This window comes from Pogona vitticeps, chromosome 1 (assembly GCF_051106095.1).
Source record: "Pogona vitticeps strain Pit_001003342236 chromosome 1, PviZW2.1, whole genome shotgun sequence".
In the NCBI taxonomy this organism is placed as follows: Eukaryota; Metazoa; Chordata; class Lepidosauria; order Squamata; family Agamidae; genus Pogona; species Pogona vitticeps.
The window spans coordinates 260783471-260797849 of NC_135783.1; the positions used below are offsets into that span (position 1 = coordinate 260783471).

At 38.6% G+C, this 14379-nt stretch overlaps 1 protein-coding gene across 21 annotated transcripts in view; it reads left to right on the forward strand.

The window, feature by feature from the left end:
- PLEKHA7 (pleckstrin homology domain containing A7) overlaps nt 1-14379 on the forward strand; it is a 221859-nt gene that overhangs the window by 153331 nt on the left and 54149 nt on the right. For all 21 annotated transcript variants that reach the window (XM_078383885.1, XM_020802935.3, XM_020802940.3 and 18 more), the window contains 3 exons: nt 1540-1644; nt 2439-2511; nt 5042-5142. In XM_078383885.1, coding sequence (XP_078240011.1) covers nt 1540-1644; nt 2439-2511; nt 5042-5142 — 279 coding nt within the window. The remainder of the gene's footprint in view (nt 1-1539; nt 1645-2438; nt 2512-5041; nt 5143-14379) is intronic.

Consider the following 14379-nt stretch of genomic DNA (forward strand, 5'->3'; position numbering starts at 1 on the left):
GTGTCAAAAGATGAAGCACAGTTCTATTTCTTGTGCAAATTATAATTTTGCATATATTATGTAAGGTAAAGGTAAAGGTTCCCCTTGACATTTAGTCCAGTTGTGTCTGACTCTAGGGCACGGTGCTCATCTCTGTCTCCAAGCCGTAGAGCCAGCTTTTTGCATATATGGAGGAAGTTGAAGAAGCTGTTTATTTGGTGGAATTTTCTCAGCTTTCCTCTCACTACATTTTCCTTCCCCATGCTCAGCTGCTCCTGGGAAATCCTATAAAGTGGCACAGGTTGCAGCAACATATGGCAGGCAGTCTGTATAAGCTGTCAGGTTACAATCATCATCTGGCTTGAGAATAAAAAAAGCCAAGAGACTAAGGGGAATAAGGACTTAGACCAATTGTTACTGTCATTTACCCTATATTATATATTTCATTGCAATACAGAGATTATAGACTGAATGAATGAATTAGTTATTCCTTAGAACTACAGGTATTAGATTACACTACGGACAGAGAAGCAGTGACTGATCATATTTCTGAAAACAGAAAGGCTTCTTCTTACCTGTTACTCAGATGTGTTTCTTGTCTTCGGCAAAACACATGGTTTCCCAGGTAGGCAAGGGGAGAAGTAAACAGAAATGTTGCAGTCTTTAGTAGCCATGTCAGGGAAAGTTTAAGATTGACATAGTTTTATATACTGCACCAAAATTGTCTGTTTAATCTATTGTAGATGGCAGTAATGAGGCCTCATATTACAAAGTTGCTTTCCAAGTGCTAGAAAATAATGTTCTTCCAGTTGTAGAATCCTTCCTGAACAGCATGAATGTGGTATTTCTTAAGGCACATGAAAAGCAAGATAGCTCTTGCAATTGGGGGGTGGGGAAGGGTGTGTCAAAATCCACAGTTGAGCAAATAGACACCCTTGCAAGAGCTGTCTTGCACAGTTGATGTTTATTATGAGTTATTATTATTGAAAGGAGTGGCTTCAGCAAACCACCATAGGAATATATTGGAGCTCAAGGAAATTTTACCTCTCAGATATTGTGTCAATGTAACTCATAGCTTAGTCTTAGAGGTAGAGAGAGTCCAACAAGGGCAGACACATAAATGGCAAGACTGTGTTGGCTGGGATAAGCACAAGATATTACTTTATATTAAATTCATTAATAGTGATTTTGATCCTGCCCTGGAAATTAAGGTTCTGTTTCTATAAGTGATTGAATAATTTATTTACGTATATTATGGCATGAAATGGTATAATGTCTGCTAGTACAACTGTATTTGTTACTCCATGCCTAAGGACGATCAGTGGCATCATAAGAGGAAACAGTTATAATGATGTTTCACCTTCATATTTTGACATATTGAAATTTTATGAAATAAATGTTTGACCATTTTTTCAGTATATTATAACAGGGAATTTGTTCTGTTACATATTGGGCAATCACTTATACGTTTTTTGCTAGCATTAAACTGAATACCACCTTAAGTGTGTCCATCTCATGTAGCATGCTTACTAATGATGTATTGTGCTTATTTTTTTTAAGGTAATAAAGTCTGGCAATAAAATTCACAGCTTTGGGAAAAGGGAGCAGGCCATAAGGAGAAACCCTAATGTTCCTGTTGTGGTAAGAGGCTGGCTTCATAAGCAGGTCAGTGTGTAATTATCTAGTATTATTTAAATCAATTAATCAGCCTTATTTAGTAAAGATGAGTTTTCATTTGCATATTCTGAAGCCTGATATTTGTAGGGAGTAATCAACAAACTTTGCAGGAAATAGCAAACAAAGAAACACAATTATCTTTAAATCTAAGCAATTTGCATAGTTCAAAGTTGCATAGTGCAAAGTACGTATGTGTTCTGAATGAGTATCATTATAGCCAGTTTTATTGGGACAGGTTACATTATACAGTAGCCCTGAATGTCATGTGCATGTAATAAGCAGAAGCATGTTGGCTCTCTGGATAGAAAAAAATGGTGTATATCATTGTGTCATACAGTTTTGAATTATGGATTCTGCTTGTATCAGTAGTCCACTGTAGTTGTACAAAAGGTTCTCTTTTCCAAAATATATGAAAATCATCAAATTTTTATATATCTCAGGCTATAGTTACAGTGTCACACTGAACTATTTCTATACAGCACACTAACATCTGCCATCTGTACCTTAGTCATTTCTACCAAATAACAATCTCTACTTTTAATGTGCTTTCCTTCATGATAATGTACATTTCCTGTTATTCTATAAGACGTTTGAGAAAATCATGAATTTGATCTGGTGTGGGAAGGGCTCTGCCATAGCTGTGTGTAGCTCTGGGTGATCATATTTTCATACAATAAAGATAGCATATAGCCATTTCAAATTGTTTTTGGTATACAGCCATGATGTTATTTATAGGGTGTCATAAATTCAAGATGACACCTATTATTATTTTTTATTCTCAGGATAGCTCTGGGATGAGACTGTGGAAAAGAAGATGGTTTGTGCTTGCAGATTATTGTTTATTTTATTACAAAGGTTAGTGAATAAAATTCTGGCTTTTAGAATCCGATGCATGTAGGAAAATACTAGAGATCAATACATTCATTTCTCATCTTTTGCACTGCTTTTCATTAATGGGGAATTTCTACCAGAGATACTTACTTAGTTTTTTTTTTATCTTTTTCCATCAGAGAACATGTGTGCATTTCATGGTATTACACGAAGAAAGTAGTTGCCATACGCAGCTCCTCTGATAAAGCAAAAATTATGATTGGATTATTGTTCTTTTGTTTTGCTTTTTGAGAACAGCTCTGGCTATCAGTAGCTTTGTACTGTCCTTGAAAAATTAACTATCACAAGGGATAGGAAAGTACAAAGGGCTTAGTCTCTCCAATGTGATATGGTGTAAAAGATTAATATTATAATTTATGTTGCTATTACTTTAATAGGATAACCAGCTGAGTGCAGTAATCAAAGTGACAGACTTGGATTCAGAAGGCCTGGGTTTGAATCCCCACTCAGCCATAGAAATTCACTGGGGGTGTGGAATCGGTAAAACCCTCCTTAAATATCTCATTTACCTTGAAAGCCTTATTAGGGTTACTATAAGTCAGTTCCACCTTGATGTTACATGACAACAAAATATTTAATACTGTAAATCATTTCTATAACATTACAGGAAGAGTTCAATATAAATAGATTCCTGAATTCCAGCTGCAGACATCAACAGAAATCTGTTACTTTCATGCCTGACTCCCAAATGATCTTGTTGGCCACTGTAGCAAACAGGATGCCTAACTAAATCAACAACCAGTAGGATTCTTCTTATGTTCCTGGAAATAACTTCTAAGTGTATTCTGCTGTGGCCAAAGAAGTGAATCCTATAATGAGCTCTGCATGAGTTTCCCTTTCAAATGTCTTTGGAAACTTCAGCTGATGCAGACTGTTGATTGACTAGAAATAATACAAGACAATATAAGAGTGGTCTTAACCGACCAGATAGGAGGGATATAAATAAAATAAATAAATAAATAAATATAACATATTATGACATAAATAAATATGGAAAAATATGTAATATTGTTCTTAATACGCTGAGCCCTAAAAAGCTTAATGTGGTCTGTTTCTGGGCACATAACAAGCACCTATACAAAGACCTATATGACTTGATGCCATGGTGTTCAAATACACTGTTTCCTCATATGAGCCTACAGAGATTTTAAACTCTTTGTGGGAGGCTCTTTAATTAGAGTTCATCTGTACTGCAGAGTTACTGCAGCAGTTTGATTCCACTTGAGCTACCATGGTTCTATCCTGAGACCCACAGTTTGGTAAGTTACTTAGAGAGCTTTTGCCCTCCCATGAAATACAACAGAGAATTCATAAGTACTTTACCATACCACAGATCCCAATATTCCATGGGATGGCTCCATGGCAATTAAAAAGTAATCAAGCTGCTATAACCATGGGAGTATACATAAACCCTTTGTCTCATAACTCTTGGAGGCACCGTTGGTGGGGATGTAAGAAATGTATTTCCTGATTGCACTCTAGAATTGCTGTAGGAGGCCGGATTTGCTCCCTTGATGCTGTCATTTTGTCCACATGAAAATATTTGTTACTTTGGGAGGTGTGATCGGACAGCAGGAAAGTGCTCATCCTATCACACTAGAAAATGTCACTTTGCAGGAAAACATTTCTTTTAAAGCAACCCTTCCGTCTTTTGGGGAACTGCTCCAGCCTTACCCTGAAAAGTAGTAGCCTGGGCATGGATCAGACATGGGCTGGAGTCCAATTCTCCTTATGTCGTGTGAAATATATGGTACCAGAGTCCAAAAGCAGTCCAGAATGTAGTCTATTTCCCCATGTGATTACACCCACATATCTACTGTACAACTGAATGCAGTTTAACTAATTGGGTGTTGGCTGTGTCTTTTATTATTGTGCTTTACTTGTGTTTTTAAAACTTTTTTATTATGTTTTAATTATGACTTTGTATTTAGCAGTACTGTATTTTCTTGTTATCAGTTTTTAATTCCTCAATTGTGCAGAAATTAAGGGAAACTATAAATAACTCCTGTATTTAACTGTGTGAGCAGAAGTAAAAGTTGTTTTAGATTGTGTTAGGCTTGATGTCCATCTAGGTCTGTATTACATGTTCTTAATGACACCATCACATTACCTTGCTTGATTCTTTTCACTGGTAATGCCAGGAATTGACCCTGAGACTTTCTACATGCAAAGCATGAACCTTCTGCAGACTGTGCTCCCTCCACCTTTTATGTCACCTTGCATCTCAGTTCCCATGTACTACCTGGGAATGTAACATACTTACAAACTCATGTGCAACAGAATTGCTCACAGGAATTGCCATGGGAATTTAATGTGTTTATTACTATTTTCACTCAATTGTCTCAGTGGCAAAAAAATCACATAAGCACATTTAGATTGAGTCAAGTGGACCAGATATGAAGTATTGTGAACAGTGGATCAGATATGAAATACTGTACTGTTAGTGTTCTGGTTGAAATATGGAAGTTAATTTGTTCCTTTTTGCATTTAAAAGACAGCAGAGAAGAATCTGTTCTTGGAAGTATACCACTGCCTAGCTATGTAATATCACCAGTTGGACCTGAAGATCACATAAATCGCAAGTTCTCCTTTAAGGTACTTTAAGCAATTAAAATATATGATTTACATCATGTAGCAAATTTGCCATGATTCTATAAATATACTGGCTACTGGAATATTATTCCAGTTTGAACTGTGAGGGTTTTGTGGAAATAGATGAGCTTCTCCTTGTATTCCCTGAAAAGCTGCCCTATTAGCCTTTCATTTTTATGTAAGCCTTTATATTTTCTTGAGTTATGCCCTAGAATAGTTGGTCATGAAACCAACCACAGGGGAAGCAGCTTTGAAACGAATCTGAAGGAGCAGATTACATGACATAATTTTTTAAAAAATGCTATGGCCATGAGCTAAACTAGCTTAATTTGTTGATCTATGTGCACTAGAGCAGAGATTGTCGACCCCCAGTCCGCAGCACGGTGCTGGTCCGTGGCCTGAGCTGGACCAGGCCAAGGAGATAGACCTCCCATCCCCCCGGTACACACTCCGTTCCCCACAGCTGCTTTGTACATGCACATGCATGCCAACACCAGTGTGAATGCTCCCCCACTCCTTCATGCATGCATCCATGCACCCGCGCGAAGGTGTGTGTGGGCGTGCGTGCGTGCATGCATGCAGGTGCTCCCGTGCACGCGTGGGCTCCCCCACTACTTTGTGCATGCACCCAAGAGCACACTCATGCAAGTGCATGGGGGTGCCCCACCTTCCTCAGAGGCTCAGCCGGTCCGCTGTCCCAAAAAGGTTGGGGACCGTTGCACTAGAGGGCTATTACATTCCCTTTTCAAGCAACATCTCCTGCCCATTCATACCCCCTGTTTACAGATCCTTGAGGAATAGCAGTCTGTAAGGTATGTAGGTCTGTTAGACTTCCCATGGAGAACTGTTTTCTTCTTGCACATACTGTGGGACTAATTGGATCCCATATCTGGATTTCATAAAATAATCATTGTTGGTTTAACTGAATTTGTACAACCATTTTAACATGTTGTTGGAATTTGGGGCTTTCAATGTGCTAAGTTCTTCTTATTTGATATTTGCATGCCTAATCAGATACATGTAATTCTGAATTTTATAAGTGCTGTGCATGACTGAGTCTGTAATTATTACAAGAGATGATAGCAAAGTGCAAGATCTTTTATTGTAAGTGACAAATATATACAAAGGTTTCCTTGTGTAAGAACTAATGTAGATCAAATTAGTTTATATAATGGTCTATTAATTGATGTTTCATTGACAGTATGGCCAAGATTAAAAGCTTGCATATTAACATTTACAGTCAGAAAAACAGTTTTTTGTACTATCTGTGATTCACACATGTGGGGTCTTGCACCTGTTCAGAGCTATGGCCAGAATATTCTGGAGGTGAATAATTTTTGAAGGGAATCCCACTCTCACTCCTTATGCATGCTTAGTTAAACCTCAGCTGTACCTGCTCAGTCCTATTCACTCTCCCACCAGACTGATATACTTCAGATCATGCTTCGTTTGTTTATTTTTTTTAGTATAGTTCCCCAAGCTTCAGCTGAGAACTACCTCCATATAGTTTTTTTAAATGTAGAATAAAGGCTTCTTTGTGTGTTTCATATTAACAAAGTATACATGCACATGCACATGTGCACACACACACACACTCTCACACACATAGAGGTTTGTGGATATGAAAATAAGTTTGATAATGGAAGCTCCTTAAAGGAAATATGAATACATCTGCATCACATGCAAAATCCTGCAGGTAAAGAAATTGGGTTTTTAAAAATTGTGTCTGTATACATATATCAAATTGGGACTTTATTTTCAGTAAATATTTCATGTCATTAATGAGTTTGTGGAAATATCTAATTGATACTTTCCAAGGCAATGGGTATGAGGTAAAACGTGCAACAGAATGGGTCAGAATGGGAACTTCTTAATAAAAACTGATGCCAAGAACAGTGGGATGAGCTGGACAGACATCCAACAATATTTTAGACGGTTGTTGTGGGTTTTTCAGGCTTCTTGGCCATGTTCTGAAGGTGGTTTTTCCTAGCGTTTCGCCAGTCTCGTGGCCGGCATCTTCAGAGGTCAGCAAACTGTGCTCTGGTGTAGTTGGCTAGGTCGTGGAGTATTTATGGCTGTGAGATGGGATGATTCGTGTGTATTGTTGTGGGTGTATTGTTTTCTGTGGATGGGTGATTAGTGTGTTTTGTTGTGGGTGTATTGTTATGATAAGGAGATTATCTGTCACTGTGGTTGATGGTAGTGATGACTGGCGAAACATTAGGAAAAACCACCTTCAGAACACGGCCAAGAAGCCCGAAAAACCCACAACAACCATTAGATCCCGGCCGTGAAAGCCTTCGTGAATACAATATTTTAGACCTCAAGCCCAATGAGTATTCCTCTTTCATTAAGCCTTTGTTGCCCCCAAACCTTCTGGAATGGAACACAATGGCCTGGTCTGGCAACTTCTGAGTAGGATAACCCAACCAAATTCACAACACATATGTGACTAGATGAGATGCAGCAAGCCACACATCTAAAGGAACCACATCCCAATATCCTTTCTGGGTATAAAATACATATTGCAAGAAACAGTCTGGAACAGTGATTTTTGAGTAGGCCTGCCCAACCAAATGCACCCATCCCTTCTGCCTGGAGGAACTTATGCAGTTTATTCATTTATTAAAAATGGTCTGAAGCTCAACATCAAAAAAAAAAAAAAAAAAAAAAAAAACAACTAAGATCATGGCCACAGATCCCATCACCTCCTGGCAAGTAGAAGGGGAAGCTATGGAGGCAGTGACAGATTTTACTTTCTTGGGCTCCATGATCACTGCAGATGGTGACAGCAGCCACGAAATTAAAAGATGCCTGCTTCTTGGGAGGAAAGCAGTGACAGCATTTTAAAAAGCAGAGACATCACCTTGCCGACAAAAGTCCGAATAGTCAAAGCTATGCTTTTTCCTGTAGTGATGTATGGAAGCGAGAGCTGGACTATAAAGAAAGCTCACCGCCGAAAAATTGATGCTTTTGAATTGTGGTGCTGGAGGAGGCTCTTGAGAGTCCCCTGGACTGCAAGGAGAAGAAACCTATCCATTTTGCGGGGAAATCAACCCCGAGTGCTCACTGGAAGGACAGATCCTGAAGCTGGGGCTCCAATACTTTGGCCAACTCACAAGAAGAGAAGATTCCCTGGAAAAGACCCTGATGTTGGGAAAGTGTGAGGGCAAGAGGAGAAGGGGACGACAGAAGACGAGATGGTTGGACAGGGTCATCGAAGTTACCAACATGAATTTGACCCAACTGCGGGAGGCAGTGGAAGACAGGAGGGCCTGGCGTGCTCTGGTCCCTGGGGTCACGAAGAGTCAGACACGACTAAACAACAATCATTAGAAAATATGCAGATACAATCTGTGTTTCTGTTTGTGGACTGTGGTTCCTATGGAATGTCAGTGACTTGATGTATTGCTATCATCAAGTCAGGCTATTTCTAAAAAATAGAAATTGGACCCAGAAAGGGTCCCAGAATGTGGTTCCTGGGCTGTTTTGTAGCTTGATAGATCAGTCCCTTCTAGTCCAATGAGAGGATGAATGTCAACATGCTGTCAAACCTGGAAGTTGCTGTTCTGGGCAGACTTTTAAGTTTCCTACTTAAAGACTTGAATGTGTTTCCTGAGAATGTTTTTGTAGTTTGGTGTATCATTCCTTTCTCATCTGACTGGAAAGGTGAATATTAGACATGGGATATTCATATTCGTCTACCAGGGGAGACGAATATGAATATAGGCATCACAGGTACCTGGGCCATTTGAACCCTCCTCCCCAGAACTGGCTGGTCCACTGACTGCTTTCTGTGCAATGTGCATGGCTGTCGTTGTTGGCAATGTGCCAATCTTGGAAGTAGCCTGGCTGGTGCTTCCCCGCCTTCCTACACAGCTGTCCTACTCTGGTGAGGGGACAGGATGACGATTCTCCCCACAAAATAGGCACAATGTGTTTTAATTTTAATTGCATTTTAGTTATATAATTGAATTTAATTACATTTTAATGTTTGCAATTTTATCATATTATAATCTTTTACTGTTTCAAACTATTCCGCAAGCTTTCTTGGGTACCATTTCTGGAGAACGGCAGCATATAAATAAAGACATACATGCATAAGTACATAAATAACTACAGAGAATGGTTTTCCCATTTCTTCTCGAGTATTGTCATTCAGAACTACTGTAGCTTCATCCCTGTTAGTTTTCAAATTCCACAGACTTGCACTAGAAGAATTAGGAAGATGGACATTTTAGGTAGTGAGTTCTGATAAAAGTTTCATGAAAATTAATAAATATGTCTGCTTTTGATGGTATGGTCAGAAACTTTTTCTGTGAATTATTTAGGATTCCTGCTCTTTTAACTTGTTCAACTTTTTGTCCTTGTTTTGTTCTTACTGGTATGCTCTTGGGTTTGTTCTCCATTTCTCCTTCTGTGCATTGTGAGAAAGAGCCTGCCTATCCTTCTCCCTTTTTCCAGCATAAGGGCATCTGAATGCATGAATAGGTACCAATATTATTTTTTCATCCCTTTGTCAATGTGTTTGTGTTGTCCTTTAGACAGTTGTGCTCTAGAAATACTTAGTCATAATTTAAGACTTCACAAAATATGTCTGTGTTTTCCTATCACTAATTGTCCTCATACAATCATATGTGTTGCCACTTGCTTGGTGTGCTGCTGAGAGATAACTGGGTTATATTTGAACAGTACTGTTTTATTTAATCACTTATACGTGCTAGAAATAGCCTTGCAGTAGCAGGGATTTGTAGATAATGCTGCATTCATTGCCTGCTCAGATATTAAGTATGCTTTTTTCAGCTGCTGAATGTGGACACGTGCAATTTTCTGCCTGCTGCCATTTAATTAGATTATTAATGCAACAGTGTTTTGTAGCTGCTTCTGCTTTTATAGTAAGATTGCTTCTAACTGTCCCATGATAACTTTCTGGAAGGGAACGCAATGGTAAAATGGAGAGGTTCAGTCTATCTCCTGTTGTTCATATTAAAATACAGAGCAGAAACAGTAGAGCAACAATCCTCCACAGCACAATTTATCCAGTTTAGCAAATTCAAGGAAAAAGGAGTAATTTAACAATAGCAAAAGGAATTGTAATAAGAAAAACCCACCACATACTGAACTGAGAAAAATATTCTCTTAAATCACTGTTCCCAACCTGGTGGATGTGACTCCTAAGGAGGTCACAAAATGTTTTCTGGGGGTTCACCGTGATTATTTTTAGATGCAATTATTTTAAACTGATTTCATATGTGTCCATTTAATGCTGTTTATTTCCAGTCACGGGATAAAAGAATCAGTGTGCAAGCTGCTACCATAAGCTTCTCCTCTCCCACATTTTTTTTTCGTGGGAGGTGGAAAATTTTGCCACACTCCCTGGGCTGCTGCCTGGCTTTGGTGTTGGTGAAGAGAGTGCTGCAGTGCCAGCCAGCCTCCATCAGGGAAAATTTGCCTAGATTCCTAGTGCTACCTTTGGAGCAGGCTGCTCCCCTCCTCCCCCCAGCCCCCAATCCTGCTCACTTCTAGTTTCCTAACACCCGCCTTTGCCTCGGATTGCTAAAATCTGAAGTGCGAAGAGAAATAATTTGTGTATGCGAGTATGTGTGTGTCTTTTTTCTTACTCCTTGTTAGTTGAGGGGAAAGTGCAAATCCTGAATCATGCAGCAATGTGTAGTCAAAGTTGGCACACAGACAACACCCACCCCTCCTCTCTTTTCCACTGCACAGCAGAATCACAAGTCCCTCTCCAACTCATTTCATTTCCTCAGAAACAAGTTATGTGGAAGCTGGAGAGGAGGATTAGTGACACCCAACTAAGCATGGCCTCATTGCTTTGCTGATTAGTAGCCCAATCCTGGGCAGGTTTACTCAGAAGTCAGTCCTGCTGAGTTCAATAAAACTTAACCCATGAGAAGACTGGGACAGTGAGTTATCAGAAATGTTACTGGGTGTTGCAAGTTACTTGGCTGTTACAAAAGGGAGTGACAACTTGAAAATGAAGGTCTGACTTAAATGAAGGTCATCTCATACACAAAAAGGTTCAGTTGCTGTTCTTTAAAAAAAAGTGATGAGTCCTGCAGTTCACGAATTAGTGAGGAAAAACTCACTGGGGAAAGACTCAGTTCTAAACAAAGGCTGCATGTGGGTACAAGAGCTGAGGTTTGTTTTTATGAGGCTTTAGTAGTCGGAAAATGCTCAGCAAATTGAGTATTACATGTATTTGAAATACTATGGAAGGTTTCACACCAGATTAGATGGATTCTGTGCTATCAAAACTGTCATTGTGCTTTTGTAACCAAGAAAGAATGGTAAATTATCCTTTGGGCTAATCCTTCAGCAGGAAGCAGAGGCTCTATTCTATACAAACTATGCCTTGTGTAGACTGAAACAAGAATTGTAAGAATAGCTACATAGATTGTAAATGTTGCGACCAAGTTGTCTCACTAGTTAGCAATGATAGAAACCAGTCATTAAAGGATATTTTTCTAATTGGAGACCCATGCATATGTATGTCTGCTTTTCTCCTATATTTTGTTACATTCCATCACTGCCCTTTTCTTGGTATTAAAAGGTCTGTTAAAAGAAACTTTTCTGCTTTCTAATGTATGCCTGTTCCTTTTGAGTGTTACCTTTGCTTTCATATTTTTCTTACTTTTTCCACAATCATATTAATCTTTCCTTTTCCCTATTAAATCCTCTCAGTTTCTTTTCTGACTTTCCTATGAATTTTTAAATTGCTGTTCGAGTATTTTCCCTATGGACTTTTTTTGTATTACTGGATATTTCCCCTACACAGCTTTATAATATTACTGTGCAATATTTTTTTTCTCCTCAGCATGGGAAATAGTTTGGTCTACTCTGACAGGAGAAATCAGCTACAGTTTTTAAATTTATGTATCTGTCAAATCATATATCAAAGATATTCTAATGTTTTCCCAGTTTATCTGTTCGTTATTTTCCTCTGCTCATGTTTAGACATAATGAAGAACTCTGGTTCATTTAAATCAGAACACAAAAGTTTTTGATCACTTCCTCTGGTAGGTGAAATAAGAGGGGAATATCTGAGTCCAAGGCCTGCTGGTGTCATATACAATGGTACCTCAGTTTACGAATTTAATGCATTCTTCGGGATGTTTGGTATTGCAAAAAAAATATTAAAAATTACAAACCAAAACACGATTTCCCATAGGAACGCATGCACAGTGGTAGCATTATAAACCTCCCAGGCACAATGCTGCATCCTGGGGAAACCTGCTTCGTTATTGCTATATATATATATATTGCAGTAATGAAGCAGGTATATATAGTAAACCGATGCATTATTTTCAATGGATTTTCATTCATAAACTGAAAATTACATTAACCAAAGTGTTCGTAACCATGATACCACTGTATATACAGTACTACAATAAGCTATGGATTAGAGATGCATCTGGATACACCTTATATTTGTTTCTCTTGCTGAATTCCAGAAATGGAGGCAGGTGCACTTCTGTAATAATATAACGCACTTTAAAAAAACAAAGTAACTATGTAAGTAAGCAGAAGAAACTATATCTTAACTCCCACACACTTTAACTCTTGTGGCTGACTGAATGAAATGCAAGTTTTGCTTGTATTCCTAAGCCACTCTTATCCACTTTTCCAGTCTGTTCAGATGGTAATGGCTTCCTATCCAAAATATTTTAAGGTATTTTACACACAAATGCCATCCCACTTTTTGAATATTTTACCTTGTCTTGTGCATTCATAAACCCGTAAACCACCATTGCTCAACCTCACAATCCACCAATTTCACAGCACAGTCTTCCCTCTTCCTTCATCATGTATGGCTTTAAAAAAAATCCACAATTTCATGTCATAATTCAAGAAAAATAACTCCATCTATTCCTGCACTCTCTCTAAGGATTCTTCTTCTGCCCTGACTGTATAGATGTGGAAAGAAGAACAGTGGTGAAGCTCTCATTAACAAATAGGAAATCAAGGCTGAAATATAATTGCTTGTTCCAACTTAGAGTTGGACCTACTGAATCAGTTGCTGAACATAAATGAGCAGATAGTTTACTCTGTTGGGATTAGTAATTGGATTTATGACAACATATTTTATTCAGCCTACTGCTGTAGAAGCTGGCTGGATAGCTTAGTGTTTTAGGTGGTTGGGAGTATGATTCCCTGGGAGGAGAGCCAGCCTATGTAGTCATGGGCAAACTGCACAGTCTCAAAGCACCCCCCCCCCCAAGAAAAAGAGAATGGTGAACCACTTCCAAGTACTCTTTACCTAGAAAATCCCGGAAAGGGTTGCCAAAAGTCAAAATAGACTTGATGGCACATGATTATTATTATTTTTCTTACTCCTGCAGAATAAGAAGACTCAGCTGGCAGATGAGAAAACAGCTCAATCATAGTACTGTATGAGACCCAGCACTTTCAGAGGTGCTGCAAGATGCCCCTATGCTATCTCTAGTGTCACTTTGTGCAGCATCAGACTGAATCAATCCTATGTTTCATCTTTAGAGAGGAACAGAAACAGCAGCATTTTTGCACTTGGTATACACTAGCTAGTTTCTGTATCACCGATCTTCATCAGACACAGAGTATATTGAACACAGATGTCAGTAAAGTATGCCATGGTGGCAGATGTTGAAATCTGGAAGAGATAAAGGTGCTAGAATGAGATACCATCTGCAGATTCCTGAAGTTGTATCTCGCAGTCACAGAAACAAAGCAACAGCATGGTCATTTTATCAGTGAGCACTGAAAGTCCACTCTCAATTGAAATTTTAGTTGTAACCTATTTCAAAAGCATAGTATAGTCAGGATGGGCTACATTAGACATTATAGGAATAGTTGGTACATGTCTTTACTTTTATTGAACTTATACCCCAACCCTCTAGACAAAGTCTACTCACGGCAGCTTACATGAGTAATAAAATACTGTACAATAAAGTGACATACATAAAAACCTGCTAACTAATATCTATATACATTCACAAGACGGGATAGTGTCTATATACACAGGCTATTATCTCCAGCACATATGACTTTTTTTGCTTTAAATCATGAGTAGATGCCACAAAAGCTTTCATGACTGTATTGCTTGTAGCAGTGTACAAATGTGTTTCTGATAATTGCTGCAATACCTAAACAATAAGGAAAACAGACATAAAAAGACAGTAAAGGCTAATACACAGTTGGGTGTTGGTTTGTTTTTGACTGTCAATGCAGTGTCTTAGAGCCCCA